The sequence below is a fragment of the Anolis carolinensis genome, unplaced genomic scaffold (assembly GCF_035594765.1).
Source record: "Anolis carolinensis isolate JA03-04 unplaced genomic scaffold, rAnoCar3.1.pri scaffold_7, whole genome shotgun sequence".
Lineage (NCBI taxonomy): Eukaryota > Metazoa > Chordata > Lepidosauria > Squamata > Dactyloidae > Anolis > Anolis carolinensis.
The window spans coordinates 21,996,041-22,015,681 of NW_026943818.1; the positions used below are offsets into that span (position 1 = coordinate 21,996,041).

The 19,641-nt window shown below is 41.3% G+C and overlaps 2 protein-coding genes across 3 annotated transcripts in view; both read left to right on the top strand.

Moving 5' to 3' along the window:
- Window positions 1-25: 25 nt before the first annotated feature.
- sdf2 (stromal cell derived factor 2) lies at window positions 26-5,471 on the top strand. Its single transcript, XM_003229587.4, has 3 exons — window positions 26-246; window positions 2,622-2,818; window positions 5,014-5,471. The coding sequence occupies exons 1-3, from the start codon at window positions 93-95 to the stop codon at window positions 5,302-5,304; spliced, it is 642 nt and encodes a 213-aa protein (XP_003229635.1). The 5' UTR covers window positions 26-92; the 3' UTR covers window positions 5,305-5,471.
- A 4,488-nt stretch (window positions 5,472-9,959) lies between these two features.
- The window catches only part of bltp2 (bridge-like lipid transfer protein family member 2), a 44,605-nt gene continuing 34,923 nt past the window's right edge, over window positions 9,960-19,641 (top strand). The window contains exons 1-3 of one of the 2 annotated variants that reach the window (XM_062960290.1): window positions 9,960-10,114; window positions 15,857-15,986; window positions 17,127-17,176. In XM_062960290.1, coding sequence (XP_062816360.1) covers window positions 10,044-10,114; window positions 15,857-15,986; window positions 17,127-17,176 — 251 coding nt within the window. In that variant the 5' untranslated portion in view covers window positions 9,960-10,043. The remainder of the gene's footprint in view (window positions 10,115-15,856; window positions 15,987-17,126; window positions 17,177-19,641) is intronic. The other variant, XM_062960291.1, reaches the window with a different exon arrangement.

Here is a 19,641-nt window from a genome sequence, read left to right on the forward strand (position 1 = left end):
TCCCAGCCAATGGCAGGATCCCGGAAGTGACGCGTCGAGGCCTCTGCCCTGTCTCCGGTGCCGGTTAATGGCAGCCGTTTCCTGAGGGAAAAATGTCGGCGGCTTTGCTGCTGCTTTTGGGCCTCGGATCGGCTTTGCCGGTTTGCCGAGCGGCTGCCGAGGCCGTGACTTGCGGCTCGGTGGTGAAGCTGCTCAACCCCCGCCACGGAGTCCGCCTCCACTCGCATGACGTCCGATACGGCTCTGGTAAGCACTCTGCACAGGCCCAGAGGCCCCCTCACGGATCGAGCGGTCAACATCCCTTCATGGAGTCGTCCTCCTGGCCTTTGTCGTCCAAAAAGAACTTTCTATTGTATTGTCAAAGGCTTTCATGGCCAGAATCACTGGGTTTCTGTGAGTCTTTCGAGCTGTATGGCCATGTTCCAGAAGCATTCTCTCCTGACGTTTCACCCACATCTGTGGCATCCTCACAATTCTCACAGCAACCCATTTTCATTGATATTGTTTATTATTATATATTTATTTTTTTTTGGCCCGACGGCAGGCCTCCAAAAATTGCTATCACTTTTAAACATTTTTTCCCCAATTATGGTGAAAGCGAATTAATTTTTCCAACCCAAAAGCATTGCATTGTTGTTGTTTTTTTTTGTTTATTATTATTGATATTTTATATATATATTAGCGGCATTTATATCCCACCCTTCTCACCCCGAAGGGGATTCAGGGCGGTTTACAAGTATATATACTGTATATATAAATTTTATGTTCATTTTATTTTGGGGTAAACAACAAAGCCACTGAACCAAATCACACCAAATTTGGCCACAAAAGACATTGCCATCCAAAATATGTCTTTCAATAAAAAAAGAAAAGAAAAATAAAGCCCAAATAAGAGGAAGAGGAAGAACAGTTTTTCCCATTGGTGCCAGTTAGAAGGGTAAGCTCCGCCCACTTTGTCTCCTAGCAACCCACTCAGCCATTTAATGGTGCCCAGGGCCTCTTCACTCAGGCCTCTTCCACACTGCCTATAAGATACAGATTATCTGATTTGAACTGGATTATATGGCAGTGTAGACTCAAGGCCCTTCCACACCTATATAACCCAGAATGCCAAGGCAGGATAATCCACAGTATCTGATTTGAACTGGATTATCTTGAGTCCACACTGACATATAATCCAGTTCAGTGTGGATTTTATACAGTTGTGTAGGAGCCTCATATAATCCTGTTCTAAGCAGATAATATAAGATTATAAATATAATATGTAATAATTACTGTGGTATAATAATACAGAACAATATAATCTCTAAAATCAGGACAGTAAATAAAGAACCACACACAGAAGACAGGGGAATTCCAGACAGGAAACAATCAGGGCCAGCCAACAAAGGATTCCCTCAGGCAGGAAGCAGCCAGGCTTTGAAGCTGCAAGGCCATTAAATGCTAATCAAGGTAACTAATTGCAGCATTCATGCTTGCTGCACTGAGACTATTCATTGCTATTCGACCTGGCCAACCAAGAATTCCACATGGTAGAAAGCGGCCAGGCTTGCAAGCAGCAAGGCCAACCAAGATTTCCCCTAGATAGAAAACCCTCATTTTATGTCTTCATTAGTTTGTATTTATTTTTATATTATGTTTATATTGTTTTGTCTTGTTACTGTTTATTAATGTTATTACTATACACTCCATATTAATGTGTTGCGTAGTTATTATTGGGTTGATGTGAGTGTTCCCGGCTGTCTGGCCATGTTCCAGAAGCATTCTCTCCTGACGTTTGACCCACATCTATGGCTGGCATCCTCAGAGGTTGTGAGGTCTGTTGGAAACAGATATATAAACCCGGCTTGCTTTGAAGCTGCGAGGCCATTCCATGCTAATCAAGGTGGCCAGTTGTAACATTCACACTTGCCTCCAACAGAAGAGTTCTTTCTCCCACCCTGGACATCATTCCACAGGGATATAAACCCCACTTACCTAGTTTCCAATAGACCTCACAACCTCTGAGGATGCCTGCCATAAATATGGGCAGAACATTAGGAGAGAATGCTTTACTTATTATTATTATTATTATTATTATTATTATTATTATTATTATTTATATCATGCTTTATCTCTCGATAAGGAGACTCAAAGTGGCTCGCAATCAAAAACCTTACAACTTAAAATATACAAATATACAATAATAAAACAATATCACCATTGTGTATTATATGTTATCAGTAGTAGTTATATTTAATCTGTTACAACATTATTATATATTATTATATTGTTATTAGTATTCTATTGTATTACATAATAAAAGTACTGATATTATATTTATGTATAATACACTATATTAATACAATAGTACAATATTAGTATTACATGTTACTATATTGTCCTATACCACTATACTGTGATATTATTGGTAATATTACATGTAATATATAATATACAATTATTGAATGATATATTATTATATTGTACTGTATTGTTATACCACTATATAGATAATACAGTACCAATATATTAAATACACTATTGGGATCAGGGGAGGGTGTTTATTTCTCTTGTTAGTGTATTTTGGCATTGAATGTTTCTCACATTATGATGATGATGTATTTTGCTTTTTGGACAAGGCAGCGGTCAGCAGTCAGTGACAGGAGTGACCTCCGTGGATGACAGCAACAGCTATTGGCGTGTCCGAGGCAAGACCTCTACCGTCTGCGAACGAGGGACGCCGATCAAGTGCGGACAAGCCATCCGACTGACCCACATCAACACCGGGCGCAACCTGCACAGCCATCACTTCACCTCACCCCTCTCAGGCAATCAGGTGAGGCCGGGCAAGGGGCCTCAAGGAATCCGAGAGTTGGAAGGGACCCCAAGGGTCATCCAGTCCAGCCCCCCTTCTGCCAGGCAGGAAGACACCACCCAATCCCTCCTGACAGATGGCCATAGATAGGATAGATATGTATGCTAGATATATAATAATAATACTGTATACTCGAGTAGAAGCCTAGTTTTGCAGCCCTCTTTTTAAGACTGAAAAAAAACCCCTCGGCTTATACTCGGGTGAGGGTCCTGGTTGGCTTATATTTGAGTCGGCTTATGCTCGAGAATATATGGTACATTTATTATTTTTCTCTATTATTGTTGCTATTATTACATTGATTTTACTCTATTTTTATTATTATTGTTGTTGTTGTTGTTGTTGTTGCATTTATTATTTTACTCTATTTATTATGACTTGTATTATTTTCCTGTATTTATTATTACTATTATTATTACATGTATTATTTTACTCTATTATTATTAAAAGGATACATAAGCACATTTACATTGAAGAAGATGAGAATCATGATTTGATCAGAGTTGGACAGTCTTATCTTAAATTTGAGCTTGACGTAAATATTCAAAAACATTTAACCTACTGATGCCTCAATTAATGTAATTTTATTGGTACAGTAGAATCTCACTTATCCAACACTCACGCATCCAACGTTCTGGATTATCCAACGCATTTTTGTAGTCAATGTTTTCAATACATTGTGATATTTTGGTGCTAAATTCATAAATAGAGTAATTACTACATAGCATTACTGTGTATTGAACTACTTTTTCTGTCAAATTTGTTGTATAACATGATGTTTTGGTGCTTAATTTGTAAAATCATAACCTAATTTGATGTTTAATAGTCTTTTCAAACGCCGATGGCGGCAGGAGCGGCTGCTGTTAGCTCCAGCTCCTGCCAACCTAGCAGTTCGAAAACCTGTCTTTTCCTTAATCTCTCCTTATTATCCAACATATTCGTTTATCCAACGTTCTGCCAGCCCATTTATGTTGGATAAGTGAGACTCTACTGTATCTATTTTTATTTCTGAAATTTACCACCCTTGGCTTATACTTGAGTCAATGTTTTCCCAGTTTGTTTGTTTTTTTGTGGTAAAATTAGGTGCCTCGGCTTATATTCGGGTCGGCTTATACTCGAGTATATACGGTACTTTATTTATAGGCCAACCTATCTCCCCAGGCCCTCCTGACAGACAGCTATCTAGCCCTTGCTTAAAAGTCCTTCAAAAAAGAAGACTCCATTACACATATTCTAAACACCAAGAGGTTTTTTTCCCTGCCATTTGAATCCATTATTCCATTTTCTTGCAGTCTCCAGAGCAGTAGGAATCAAGTTTTTTCCCTCCTCAATGGGACTTTCTTTCACACACAGTAGAGTCTCACTTATCCAACGTTCTGGATTATCCAACGCATTTTTGAAGTCAGTGTTTTCAATACATCGTGATATTTTGGTGCTAAATTTGTAAATACAGTAATTACTACATAGCATTACTGCGTATTGAACTACTTTTTCTGTCAAATTTGTTGTTAAACATGATGTTTTGGTGCTTAATTTGTAAAATCATAACCTAATTTGATATCTAATAGGCTTTTCCTTAATCCCTCCTTATTATCCAACATATTCGCCTATCCAACGTTCTGCCGGCCCGTTTATGTTGGATAAGTGAGACTCTACTGTAATAACAATAATAATACACATTTCTGCTGCATAAAATGCATGTTATTTATTGCGTCAGAAGCGAATTGAGAATGCAGTTATAATGTATAGAAAATCCACAAAAAGAGTTTAAAACTTGGCAATATTAATAAATTCCCAGGAAGGATTTTAATTTATTTTAATGCATTGTAGGTGTACGCCTTGTCATATATATCCATGCTTTGTTCTAAATGCATAGCTATCACAGAGATATCATCCACATCATCAGTTTTAATTTGGGGTTGGTCTAGATGGATGGATAAGTGAAACTCTACTGTATTTAAATGTGGCTCCCAGCAGCCTCTCTTCAGCCTTCTCTTCTCCAAACTAAACATCCCCTGCTCTCTCAGCCGCTCCTCAAGAATTCTCATCTCCCAAACCTTTGATCATTCTGGCTTCTGTAAATTTTCCATATTGCTCATCTCCTTCTTGAATTGCTTTGCCCAAAACTAGATGAATGACCATGGTCTCTTGTGTTCCAGGAGGTTAGTGCCTTCGGGGAGGAGGGCGAAGGCGACGTCTTGGATGACTGGACGGTCCTTTGTGGCGGCAGATACTGGGACCGCGAGGACGAGGTGCGCTTCAAGCACTCCTCCACTGACGTCCTGCTCTCAGTGACCGGGGAGCAGTACGGACGGCCCATCAACGGTCAGCGGGAGGTCCATGGCATGGCCTACTCCAGCCAGGACAGCTACTGGAAGGCCATGGAGGGCATCTTCATGAGGCCCTCGGAGATGCCCAAGCCGCTCCAGGCCTACCACTCTGAGCTATGACCTTGAAAACCTTTGGGACTCTCAGGCTGTCCTGCCCGGATGGGCCTTTGGACACCTTCAGAAAGAAGATGATGACCCTTCCCCATGTTGCCGTCCACCTTCTATTGCTGATATTCAAGCACACGGGTGCCATCAATAAACACACACGTTATTTTCCATGCAAAAAAGTGTCTGGGTACTTTCTCTTCTATTCCTAGTAACATAGGGTAGGAAGGGAATCCCAATCAAAGCACTCCTGACGGATGGCCATCAAGCCTCTTCTTAAAAACCTCTAGAGAAGAAGCATCCACAATATTCCAAAGCAGTCTTTATCCCACTAGGTTTGGAGGTGGCCATCAAAGGCCATCCAGTTCAATCCCCTTCCACCAAGCAAGAAGATAGAATTACTATTACATCATAGTCTGTTATTATTATTAGACTCCTAGAGTTGGAAAGTACCCCCAAGGGCCATTCAGTCCAAACCCCTCACATTTCTTCTATAGGAATTTCCATATACAGTAGAGTCTCACTTATCCAACATAAACGGGCCGGCAGAACGTTGGATAGGCGAATATGTTGGATAATAAGGAGGGATTAAGGAAAAGCCTATTACATATCAAATTAGGTTATGATTTTACAAATTAAGCACCAAAACATCATGTTTAACAACAAATTTGACAGAAAAAGTAGTTCAATACGCAGTAATGCTATGTAGTAATTACTGTATTTACGAATTTAGCACCAAAATATCACGATGTATTGAAAACACTGACTTCAAAAATGCGTTGGATAATCCAGAACGTTGGATAAGTGAGTGTTGGATAAGTGAGACTCTACTGTATGTACTTATACACACACACATATTTGATTAATTTTGTATAGGAATGTGTATGTGTATGTGGGTGTATATAGATAGATAGATAGATAGATGGATAGATAGATAGATATAAAAGCTCACCCTTAGATTTTATATTTGCAATTTCCTATATATTATAGACACAAACATATATTTGCTTATCCTTGCACTCCTTATATATGCATTTTCATTATATATTTCATTGCATATACAGTAGAGTCTCACTTATCCAACATAAACGGGCCGGCAGAACGTTGGATAAGCAAATATGTTGGATAATAAGGAGGGATTAAGGAAAAGCCTATTAAACATCAAATTACATTATGATTTTACAAATTAAGCACCAAAACATCATGTTATACAACAAATTTGACAGAAAAAGTAGTTCAATATGCAGTAATGCTATGTAGTAATTACTGTATTTACAAATTTAGCACCAAAATATCACAATGTTTTGAAAGCATTAACTACAAAAATGCGTTGGATAATCCAGAATGTTGGATAGGTGAGTGTTGGATATGTGAGACTCTACTGTATATGTGTTTTCATCTACCTATATAGATAGACACTAGCTGTGCCCGGCCACGCATTGCTGTGGCTTATGGGAATCATTTATTGGCCAGGTGGAATAGAAGTGAATAGCCTTGCAGCCTCAAAGCCTGGCTGTTTTGCAATGAATATCGTTGCTGCTTCAAAGCCTGGCTGCTTGCTACCTAGGGCAATGATGGGCAAGCTTTTGCGCTTGGTGTGTCAAAATTCACCAGAAAACCTAGCATGACTACTGCCGGCCCGTTTATGTTGGATAAGTGAGACTCTACTGTATTGAGGAATTGGTGGTAGTTAAGGTAAAGGGTCCCCTGGGCTGAGTGGGTTGCTAGGAGACCAAGTGAGCGGAGCTTAGCCTTCTAACTGGCAGCAATCGGATAAAAACAATTATTCCTCTCCCTCTAATTAGGACTTTATTTTTCTTTTCTTTTTGTTGTATCAACCTAGAGGCATGGATGAGGGGTTGTGCTGTCAAATTTCGAGGTTGTGGGGTGTTTACTTTTGTTGTTTTGTCCGCTGGCCTGATGCCATCACTCTTTTATATATATATACTAGCTGTGTCCGGCCACGCGTTGCTGTGGCGAAGTCTGGTGGTATGGGAAATAAAGTATTGAGGAATTGGTGGTAGTTAAGGTCAAGGGTCCCCTGGGCTGAGTGGGTTGCTAGGAGACCAAGTGAACAGAGCTTAGCCTAACTGGCAGCAATTGGATAAAAGCAATTATTCCTCTCCCTCTAATTAGGACTTTATTTTTCTTTTCTTTTTGTTGTATCAACCTAGAGGCATGGATGAGGGGTTGTGCTGTCAATTTTCGAGGTTGTGGGGTGTTTACTTTTGTTGTTTTGTCCGCTGGCCTGATGCCATCACTCTTTTATATATATATACTAGCTGTGTCCGGCCACGCGTTGCTGTGGCGAAGTCTGGTGGTATGGGAAATAAAGTATTGAGGAATTGGTGGTAGTTAAGGTAAAGGGTCCCCTGGGCTGAGTGGGTTGCTAGGAGACCAAGTGAACAGAGCTTAGCCTAACTGGCAGCAATTGGATAAAAGCAATTATTCCTCTCCCTCTAATTAGGACTTTATTTTTCTTTTCTTTTTGTTGTATCAACCTAGAGGCATGGATGAGGGGTTGTGCTGTCAATTTTCGAGGTTGTGGGGTGTTTACTTTTGTTGTTTTGTCCGCTGGCCTGATGCCATCACTCTTTTATATATATATACTAGCTGTGTCCGGCCACGCGTTGCTGTGGCAAAGTGGTGGTGGTATTGGTTAAAAATTGTTGTGTAATTTTTATTTGATGTTATTGATATTTTTAAATTAATTTTATTGTAAGTTATCTTTTTATTTATTATATTTTATTATTTTCTTGTATTATTTTTAGTTATTTTCTGTTATTATCGTATTTTATTGTATTAATCTTTTAGTGTTTTGAATTATTTTTTAGTGTTTTTTATTATTTTTTATTGGGTTGCTAGGAGACCAAGTTGGAGGAGCTTAGCCTTCTAACTGGCAGCAATTGGATAAAAGCAATTATTCCTCTCTCTCTAATTAGGACTTTCTTTTTCTTTTCTTTTTGTTGGATCAACCTAGAGCCATGAATGATGGGTTGTGTTGTCAAATTTCGAGGTTGGGGGGCCTGTAGTTTTGTTGTTTTGACCGCTGCCCTGATGCCATCACTCTTTTATATATATAGACTAGCTGTGCCCAGCCACGCGTTGCTGTGGCGTTGTCTGATGGTGTTGGTGAGAAATTGTTGAGGTAGTGGTGGTATTGAATGTCTGTTGTATGGTAGTCTTTATGTTTAGTATGCACATTGAAGTGGATTATATGGCAATGTGGAGTCAAGATAATCCAGTTCAAAGCAGATAAGATTCTAAATGGGTTATATAGCTGTGTGGAAGGGCCTTGAGTCTACACTGCCATTTAATCCAGTTAAAATCTGATAATCTGTGGAAGAGACCTAAGTGAGGCCTAACTCTGTCTGTGCCCTGGGCTGAGGAGGTTGCTAGGAGACCAAGTGGGCGGAGCTTAGCCTTCAAACTGGCAGCAATTGGATAAAAACTATTATTCCTCTCCCTGTAATGAGGACTTTATTTTTCTTTTCTTTTTTGTTGTATCAACCTAGAGCCGTGAATGATGGGTTGTGTTGTCAAATTTCGAGGTTGGGGGGCTTGTAGTTTTGTTGTTTTGTCCGCTGCCCTGATGCCATCACTCTTTTATATATATAGACTAGCTGTGCCCGGCCACGCATTGCTGTGGCTTATGGGAATCATTTATTGGCCAGGTCGAATAGCAGTGAATAGCCTTGCAGCCTCAAAGCCTGGCTGTTTTGCAATGAATATCTTTGCTGCTTCAAAGCCTGGCTGCTTGCTACCTAGGGCAATGATGGGCAAGCTTTTGCGCTTGGTGTGTCAAAATTCGCCAGAAAACCTAGCATGACTACTGCCGGCCCGTTTATGTTGGATAAGTGAGACTCTACTGTATTGAGGAATTGGTGGTAGTTAAGGTAAAGGGTCCCCTGGGCTGAGTGGGTTGCTAGGAGACCAAGTGAGCGGAGCTTAGCCTTCTAACTGGCAGCAATCGGATAAAAACAATTATTCCTCTCCCTCTAATTAGGACTTTATTTTTCTTTTCTTTTTGTTGTATGAACCTAGAGGCATGGATGAGGGGTTGTGCTGTCAAATTTCGAGGTTGTGGGGTGTTTACTTTTGTTGTTTTGTCCGCTGGCCTGATGCCATCACTCTTTTATATATATATACTAGCTGTGTCCGGCCACGCGTTGCTGTGGCGAAGTCTGGTGGTATGGGAAATAAAGTATTGAGGAATTGGTGGTAGTTAAGGTAAAGGGTCCCCTGGGCTGAGTGGGTTGCTAGGAGACCAAGTGAACAGAGCTTAGCCTAACTGGCAGCAATTGGATAAAAGCAATTATTCCTCTCCCTCTAATTAGGACTTTATTTTTCTTTTCTTTTTGTTGTATGAACCTAGAGGCATGGATGAGGGGTTGTGCTGTCAATTTTCGAGGTTGTGGGGTGTTTACTTTTGTTGTTTTGTCCGCTGCCGTGATGCCATCACTCTTTTATAGCTATAGATAGATAGATAGAAGATAGAATGCATGCGTTCTCTCTGCCCTGTCTCCTCCCAAGAGGCGTGGTTTGATCTGGGAGGGCGTGGCTTCCTTGACAGGCCCCAGCCCCGCCCCTTTCCCCTCCCTCCCTCCCTTGCCGCCCAATGGCAGGGCCGCACGGGGGCGCGCCCTCGCGAGCGTTCCATTGCCCCGCCCTCCTCCCTGGGTGCGCGCCCCCGCCGTCAGTTGGCAGGAAGCAGCCGCAGAGGGAGGGTGGCCGCTCCGCCGCAGCGCCCCCGCATGGCGCCCCCGTGGCTGGTGGCCCTCCTGCTGGCCCTGCTCGCCCTCCTGGCCGGCTTCTGCCTGGGCAGGTAAGCAGCAGCCGGGGGCCCCGGGGAGCGGGTCTCTCCTCAGGGGGGCAGGCCAGGGCCAGGCCTTGGCCGCCCTCACCTCCCTTGCCTCAATTACTGACTGGGTTTGTTTACTTCCGCCTTCATGCTCGCCTATTGGGGGACTTTCCAATTGTAGGTATATCTATAAAGAGAATAATAATAGCAATCTTATATATATCTATATATATAAAAGAGTGATGGCATCAGGGCAGCGGACAAAACAACAAAAGTAAACACCCCACAACCTCGAAAATTGACATCACAACCCCTCATCTATGCCTCTAGGTTGATACAACAAAAAGAAAAGAAAAATAAAGTCCTAATTAGAGAGAGAGGAATAATTGCTTTTATCCAATTGCTGCCAGTTACAAGGCTAAGCTCCTCCCACTTGGTCTCCTAGCAACCCAATAAAAAACACTAAAAAACACTAAAAATAATTAAAAACACTAAAAAAATAATACAATAAAATACTATAATAACAGAAAATAACTAAAAATGATACAAGAAAATAATAAAATATAATAAATAAAAAGATAAATAACAATAAAATTAATTACAAAATAGAAATAACGTCAAATAAAAATAACACAACAAGTTTTAACCAATACCACCACCACTTTGCCACAGCAACGCGTGGCCGGGCACAGCTAGTATATATATAAAAGAGTGATGGCATCAGGGCAGCGGACAAAACAACAAAACTACAGGCCCCCCAACCTCAAAATTTGACAACACAACCCATCATTCACGGCTCTAGGTTGATACAACAAAAAGAAAAGAAAAATAAAGTCCTAATTAGAGGGAGAGGAATAATAGTTTTTATCCAATTGCTGCCAGTTTGAAGGCTAAGCTCCGCCTACTTAGTCTACTAGCAACCCACTCAGCCCAGGGGACAGGCACAGTTAGGCCTCACTTAGGCCTCTTCCACAGATTATCTAATTTGCACTGGATTATATGGCAGCGTAGACTCAAGGCTCTTCCACACAGCTATATAACCCATTTATAATCTTATATTGTCTTCTTTGAACTGGATTATCTTGACTCCACACTGCCATATAATCCACTTCAGTGTGCATACTAAACTAAATTTAATTTGTAAACTTCAGTGTGCATACTAAAGACAACCATACAATAGACATTCAATACCACCACTACCTCAACAATTTCTCATCAACACCACCAGACAACGCCACAGCAATGCGTGGCCGGGCACAGCTAGTACATATATAGAGAGAGAATAATAATAGTAATACATATATAGAGAGAGAATAATAATAACAGTACAACACATATATGTACATAGAGACACATAATAGTAATACACATATTTATATAGAGACAATAACAATACTGTATTATTATTATTATTATTGACTTCATAAAGAGTGTTTGCAAGTTGGATGTTTGTATCGCCAGGGTCTGCCTATATAAATAATAATAATAATAATATCTCAGCCAGCATTTGGAAACAATAGACATTGACAAAATTACGATCTGTCAACTGCAAAAGGCCACCCGACTGGGATCTGCGCGCATCATCCGAAAATACATCTCACAGTCCTAGGCTCTTGGGGAAGTGTTCGACTTGCGATTTTGTGATATGAAATCCAGCTTGTCTATCTTGTTTGCTGTGTCATAATATAATAATAATAATAATAATAATAATAATTAATAATAATAATAATAATACATCACATAGTCCTAGACAATTGGGAAGTGTTCGACTTGTGATTTTGTGATACGAAATCCAGCATATCTATCTTGTTTGCTGTGTCATAAAATAATAATAATAATAATAATAATAATAATACATCACACAGTCCTAGACACTTGGGAAGTGTTCGACTTGTGATTTTGTGATACGAAATCCAGCATGTCTATCTTGTTTGCTGTGTCATAATAAAATAATAATAATAATAATACATCACACAGTCCTAGACACTTGGGAACTGTTTGACTTGTGATTTTGTGATACGAAATCCAGCATATAGATCTTGTTTGCTGTGTCATGCAATAAAACTCAGCCGCTATCAGGACCTCAAGATTGAACTTCAAAGACTCTGGCAGAAACCAGTGCAGGTGGTCCCAGTGGTGATGGGCACACTGGGTGCCGTGCCAAAAGATCTCAGCCGGCATTTGGAGACAATAGACATTGACAAAATTACGATCTGCCAACTGCAAAAGGCCACCTTACTGGGATCTGCACGCATCATCCGAAAATACATCACAGAGTCCTAGACACTTGGGAAGTGTTCGACTTGTGGTTTTGTGAAACGAAATCCAGCATATCTATCTTGTTTGCTGTGTCATACAACGTCGTTGTGTCAATAATAATAATAATAATAATAATAATTAATAATAATAATAATACATCACACAGTCCTAGACACTTGGGAAGTGTTCGACTTGTGATTTTGTGATACAAAATCCAGCATATCTATCTTGTTTGCTGTGTCATAAAATAATAATAATAATAATAATAATAATAATAATAATAATAATAATAATAATACAATACATCACACAGTCCTAGACACTTGGGAAGTGTTCGACTTGTGATTTTTTGATACGGAATCCAGCATGTCTAACTTGTTTGCTGTGTCACAAAATAATAATAATAATAATAATAATAATAATAATACAATACATCACACAGTCCTAGACACTTGGGAAGTGTTCGACTTGTGATTTTGTGATACGAAATCCAGCATATCTACCTTGTTTGCAGTGTCATAATAAAATAATATAATACTTCTTCATTGTACTTTATATTATTACAGTATTATTATTCACACTGTATTATTATTACTACAGTAGAGTCTCACTTATCCAACACTCGCTTATCGAACATTCTGGATTATCCAACACATTTTTGTAGTCAATGTTTTCAATACATCATGATATTTTGGTGCTAAATTCGTAAATACAGTGATTACTACATAGCATTCCTGCGTATTGAACTACTTTTTCTGCCAAATTTGTTGTCTAACATGATGTTTTGGTGCTTCATTTGTAAAATCATAACCTAATTTGATGTTTGATAGGCGTTTCCTTAATCCCTCCTTATTATCCAACATATTTGCTTATCCAATGTTCTGCCGGCCCGTTTATGTTGGATAAGTGAAAATCTACTGTATATCTGTGGAACAATGTCCAGGGTGGGAGAAAGAATTCTTGTCTGTTGGAGGCAAGTGTGAATGTTGCCATTGTTCACCTTAGCCTCGCAGCTTCAAAGCTTGGCTGCTTCCTGCCTGGGGGAATCCTTTGTTGGGAAGTGTTAGCTGGCCCTGATTGTTTCATGTCTGGGATTCCTCTATTTTCTGAGTGTTGTTCTTTATTTACTGTCCTGTGATTCCGGCCATGAAAGCCTTCAGCAACACAATAATAATGCACACGTATGTATGTAGAGATAAATACGGCAATAATAACACAGATAGATAGATATACAGTAGAGTCTCACTTATCCAACACTCCCTTATCCAACGTTCTGGATTATCCAATGCATTTTTGTAGTCAATGTTTTCAATACATCGTGATATTTTGATGCTAAATTCGTAAATACAGTAATTACTACATAGCATTACTGCGTATTGAACTACTTTTTCTGTCAAATTTGCTGTATAACATGATGTTTTGGTGCTTAATTTGTAAAATCATAACCTAATTTGATGTTTAACAGGCTTTTCCTCTCCTTATTATCCAACATATTCGCTTATCCAACATTCTGCCGGCCCATTTACGTTGGATAAGCGAGACTCTACTGTATATGTATGTATGTATGTATATATATATATATATATATATATATATATATATATATATATAGTTATGAGTATAATAATAATAACAGTATTAGCACAATAATAATAGTATCAGATCCCACTTTCACTGCAATTGTTATCACTATTGTGGAATTGTGATATAATCGTATACAATTTGGGAAATTTGGGTCGGAATTTGAACCCAGATCATTTAAGAATCAATGGGATTTATGTGGTGTATTTATTCAATGGGATAAATATTGTCATTTCCCCCTTGATCTTTCCTTTCCTTTATTCTTTCCTCCTTTGTGCGTTTTTTTCGTAATAACAGCGTCATGCGATGAACTAGTTTTGCTGCCCCCAAAATGTTAGCGACGTGATGGAGAGAAATACAAAGGATTTGTCTGTGGGAGGAGGAATAGATATGCATATATATATATATATAGCTTCCGCCTTTCACGGAGCACGAAGGTGGGATTTTGGAGGCTGAGAATTAAAGAAGGTTTCAGAGATCGCCGTTATCTGCAGCTTCGTTTCTCCGACAAATCATGGCCTCTGTAGGCATTTTCTAGGTCCTCCAGTGCGACTTTATGGTATCCCTGTGCAGGAAGTCCTTCATTTCAATAGGGTTTCAATAGGGTTCATGGCATTGTTTATTCACTTCTGACAAAACGGGTCCCTTCTAATAATTATAATAATAATATACTTTATTTATATTCTGCTCTATCTCCCTGAGGGGACTCAGGGTGGATTACAGAACACATATACGGCAAACATTCAATGCCATTATACAATTAACAAGGACAGAAAATACGTAAACAGAGGTAAAGGTTTTTCCCATCTTTTCCATTACTGGCATCTGAAGGCTGTGCCCGATCCCATGCCAAGGAGCTTTGTCGTCCTAAACATCCTTATTGCCAGCATGTCCTTATTACCTCCCCACTTAAAGCGGTACTTATTTATCTACTCACATTTTTGTTTTCAATCTGCTAGGTGAGCTGGGACTGACAGCAGGTGCTCACCCCGTCTCGGGATTGAACTGTCAACCTTTTGATTGGCAGGATTTTCTGCAGCTTAGCAGTTTAATCCCAGTCCCATTCACCAGTCTTCCTGCGCAGGAAGTACTTCTTTTCAATACTGGAGGACCTAGAAAATGCTTAGAGAGCCTCCATGTATCCATCTCTGTGGTTTCACTTGTATACTTTCAATTACATCTGCCCCCTCTAGGCATTCTCTAGGTCCCCTGGTGTCACTCTACTCCTGCACAAGAAGCCCTTCCTTTCCATGATTCTATGATTCTAATATGGTTCATACTGGAGGACCTAGGAAATGTCTAGAGTGCTTCCATTTATCCATCTCCCCTGGCGCCACTCTACTCCTGCGTAGGAAGTCCTTCATTTCAATATGGTTAATACTGGAGGACCTAGGAAATGCTTAGAGAGCCTCCATGTATCGATCTCTGTGGTTTCACTTGTCTACTTCCAATTACATCTTCCCCCTCTAGGCATTCTCTAGGTCCCCTGGTGTCACTCTACTCCTGCACAAGAAGTCCTTCCTTTCTATGATTCTGTGGTTCTATGATTCTAATATGGTTCATACTGGAGGACCTAGGAGATGCCTAGAGGGCTTCCATTTATCCATCTCCCCTGGCGCCATTCTACTCCTGTACAAGAAGTCCTTCCTTCCTATGATTCTGTGGTTCTATGATTCTAATATGGTTCATACTGGAGGACCTAAGAGATGCCTAGAGGGCTTCCATGTATCCATCTTCCCTGGCGTCAATCTACTCCTGCGCAGGAAGTCCTTCATTTCAATATGGTTCATACTGGAGGACCTAGGAAATGCCTAAAGGGCTCCCATGAATCTGCGGTTTCACTTATCCACTAAACCTGCCCCCTGTAGGCATTCTCTCGGTCCTCCAGGACAACTCTGTGGCACCTTGTCCTTCTTTGCTTCCCAGGTGGCTCCTCTACATCCTGGTGACCAACTGGTGCCGGCGCCGCCTGCAGGCCGAGCTGAAGGTCCGCTCCTTCGGGTTCTTCTGGGTCCAGAACCTCAGCCTGAAGTTTCAGGAGGAGCAGCAGACCGTGGTGCGTTTTGGATCTGAGTTATCATTATCCACAGGTTGGAGTAGATCTCTAGGTCCTCCAGCATGGCCCCACGGTCCTCTTCCGGCCCTAGAGTCGCACTGGGAGGGCCTAAAGCAGTGATTCCCAAAGTGGGCGCTACCGTTGGAGCGATCCAAGGGGGCAGAGATGGCACCTATTAGGACACAGGACGGAGCTAGAGGAGGAAAGGGGTCTCTTCCCAAGTGCCGGAGACAAGGCTGAGCACCTGTGGGTGGCTTCTTCTCAAGAGCCCGAGACAGTGCTGAGAATCTATACCTCTCCTGAGGCTCTTGTTGGGACACAGAGGGCGGAGCCAGGGAAGAGGACGGGGCCACCTTCCAAGAGCCTGAGACAGGGCTGAGCCTCTATACCTCTCCTGAGAGGCCTTTTAGGACTAAAGGGCAGGGCTAGGGAAGGGGGTGGGGTCCTCATTCCAAGAGCCCAAGATAGGGCTGAGCCTCTATATCCTGAGAGGCCTTTTAGGACTAAAGGGCGGGGCTAGGGAAGGGGCGGGGCCTCCTTCCAAGAGCCCGAGACAGGGCTGAGCCTCTATATTTCTCCTGAGAGGCCTTTTAGGACTAAAGGGCAGGGCTAGGGAAGGGGGCGGGGTCCTCATTCCAAGAGCACGAGACAGGGCTGAGCCTCTATATCTCTCCTGAGAGGCCTTTTAGGACTAAAGGGCGGGGCTAGGGGTGGGGGCAGGGCCTCTTCCCAAGGGCGCGAGACAGGGCTGAGCCTCTATATACCTCCCCAGAGGCGCTTGTTAAAACACGGGGGTGGGGTATAGAGATCCAGCCCTGTCAGGCACTTGGGAAGAGGCCCCGCCCCCTCCTCTAGCCCCGCCCCCTGTGTCCTGGCAGGTGCCGCAGGACAGGGATAGAAGCTCAGCCCTGCCTCAGAGCTTGTAACTCCGCCCATTTGTGGCCCCGCCCACCGCCCCTCCCAGCCCTGCATCTTGGACTAGGGGAGAGGCTCAGCCCCGCCCTCTTGAGCAGGAGCCACGCCCCCCTTTCCAGGGGACGCTGGGTAGTAAGGGGGCAGCAGGCGAAATAAGTTTGGGAACCACTGGCCTAAGGGGTAGGCTCTGGACCAACACGGCTCTCCTTTGGCTTCCTTTGGCAGGAGATCGACCGCATCTGGGTCTCCAGCAAACTCTTCAGCACCGATGTGCCGTAAGTGTGATGGCTGCCATGTTTGTGGGGGTCTGGACCCATGGAAAATGCTCCGAGGGACACCATTTAAATCAGGCATGGGCAAACTTCGACCCTCCGGGGTGCCGAAGTTTGCCCATGCCTGATTTAAAGGCATCCCGTCCCCAAACTCAACCGGATGTTTCTCGAAAGCCATGCGTTCAAGAGTAAACAAATCCCCAGGAGTGCCAAGTCGGTCAAAGGGAGTTAATCCCATAATGCCAGCTGGACACCGAAATAGGCGAGACATGTCACTTCCTGCTTCCAGACTGCATTTTGTCTGCTTTCCCCCTGAAATCGGGGTTATTCTGGGTCTGTTGTTTTGGGCGGAGTGGGGAAAACCACCCTTAAATATGCTTGTAAGTGGGGACATCGCCCCCAAAAAGCTGCCCATGTTGACACCAAGGACAGGGACACAACCCACAAAAACCCTCATTCTATTCCTAGAAATGTCCTATTTGCTACAGAGAATGTTAATCCTATATGTGTGTAATCATTTGGCACATACCCCACAAAAATCCCATTGTTTCCCTCCAAAATGTCGACCCGAATATAAGCTGAGGCACCTAATTTTGCCACAAAAAAACCTGGGAAAACATTGACTCCAGTATAAGCCGAGGGTGGTAAATTTCACAAATCAAAATAGATACCAATAAAATTACATTAATTGAGGCATCGGTGGGTTAAATGTTTTTGAATATTTACATCAAGCTCAAATTTAAGATAAGACTGTCCAATTCTGATTAAATCCTTATTCTCATCTTTGATGTAAATGTGCTTATGTATCCTTTTAATAATAGTAGAGTAAAATAATGCATGTAATAATAATAATAATAATAATAATAATAATACAGGAAAATAATACATGTAGTAATAGAGTAAAATAATAAATATAATAATAATAAGATCAGAGTGAAATAATAAATGTATTAATAATAATAATAATAATAATAATAATAATAATAATTGGAACTTATGCCTCCAGTACCACCTCCCAGCAGCAAAGAACTGGTGGGATCACAAACCTGCACAAACCTGCAAAAGTATTGGAAAATGAGCACGCAAAGATACTGTGGGACTTCCGAATCCAAACTGACAAAGTTCTGGAACACAACACACCAGACATCACAGTTGTGGAAAAGAAAAAGGTTTGGATCATTGATGTTGCCATCCCAGGTGACAGTCGCATTGACAAAAAACAACAGGAAAAACTCAGCCGCTATCAGGACCTCAAGATTGAACTTCAAAGACTCTGGCAGAAACCAGTGCAGGTGGTCCTGGTGGTGATGGGCACATTGGGTGCCGTGCCAAAATAATAATAATATAATAAATTTATTCTTATATCCCGCCCCATCTCCCCGAGGGGACTCGGGGCGGCTCACAACAATAATAAAAACAGTGACAAATTACACATTGTAAAATCAAACATGAATAATAATAAATTTAATAAATAATAAAAAAAGATCTCAAGCCGGCATTTGGAAACAATAGACATTGACAAAATTACGATCTTCCAACTGCAAAAGGCCACCCGACTGGGATCTGCGCACATCATCCGAAAATACATCACATAGTCCTAGACACTTAGGCCGGGCTGTGGCGCAGCTGGCTAGTAACCAGCTGCTATAAATCACTACTGACCGAGAGGTCATGAGTTCGAAGCCCGGGTCGGGTTAAGCCTCCGACCATTAATAGCCCCGGCTTGCAGTTGACCTATGCAGCCCCAAAAGACAGTTGCATCTGTCAATTAGGGAAATTTAGGGACGCTTTATGCGGGGAGGCTAATTTATAACACCATAAAACTGCCAGCAAAACACGAGGAAAGGAATGAGGAAGTACAGCCACTACTGGACGGTGAAGCAACAGCTCCCCCTGTGGCCGGAATCGTGAAGCTGGAAAAATGTTAAAAATGCCCCTGAGTCTGTCTAATGTATGTTGTTGTCTGTTGGCATTGAATGTTTGCCATATATGTGTTCATTGTAATCCGCCCTGAGTCCCCTTCGGGGTGAGAAGGGCAGAATATAAATACTGTAAATAAATAAAATAAATAAATAGGAAGACACTTACGAAATCCAGCATATCCACCTTGTTTGCTGTGTCATAATAAAATCATAATAAAATAGAGTAAAATAAATGTAATAGTAGCAACAATAATAGAGAAAAATAATAAATGTTATAATACCAATAATAATAGAGTAAAATAATAAATGTACTAATATCAATAATAATAGAGAAAAGTAATAAATGTAATAATACCAATAATAATAGAGAAAAATAATAAATGTACCAGATATTCTCGAGTATAAGCTGACCCAAATATAAGCCAACCAGGACCCTCACCCAAGTATAAGACGAGGGGGGCTTTTTCATGGAATCATAGATTCATAGAATAGTAGAGTTGGAAGAGACCTCATGGGCCATCCAGTCCAACCCCCTGCTAAGAAGCA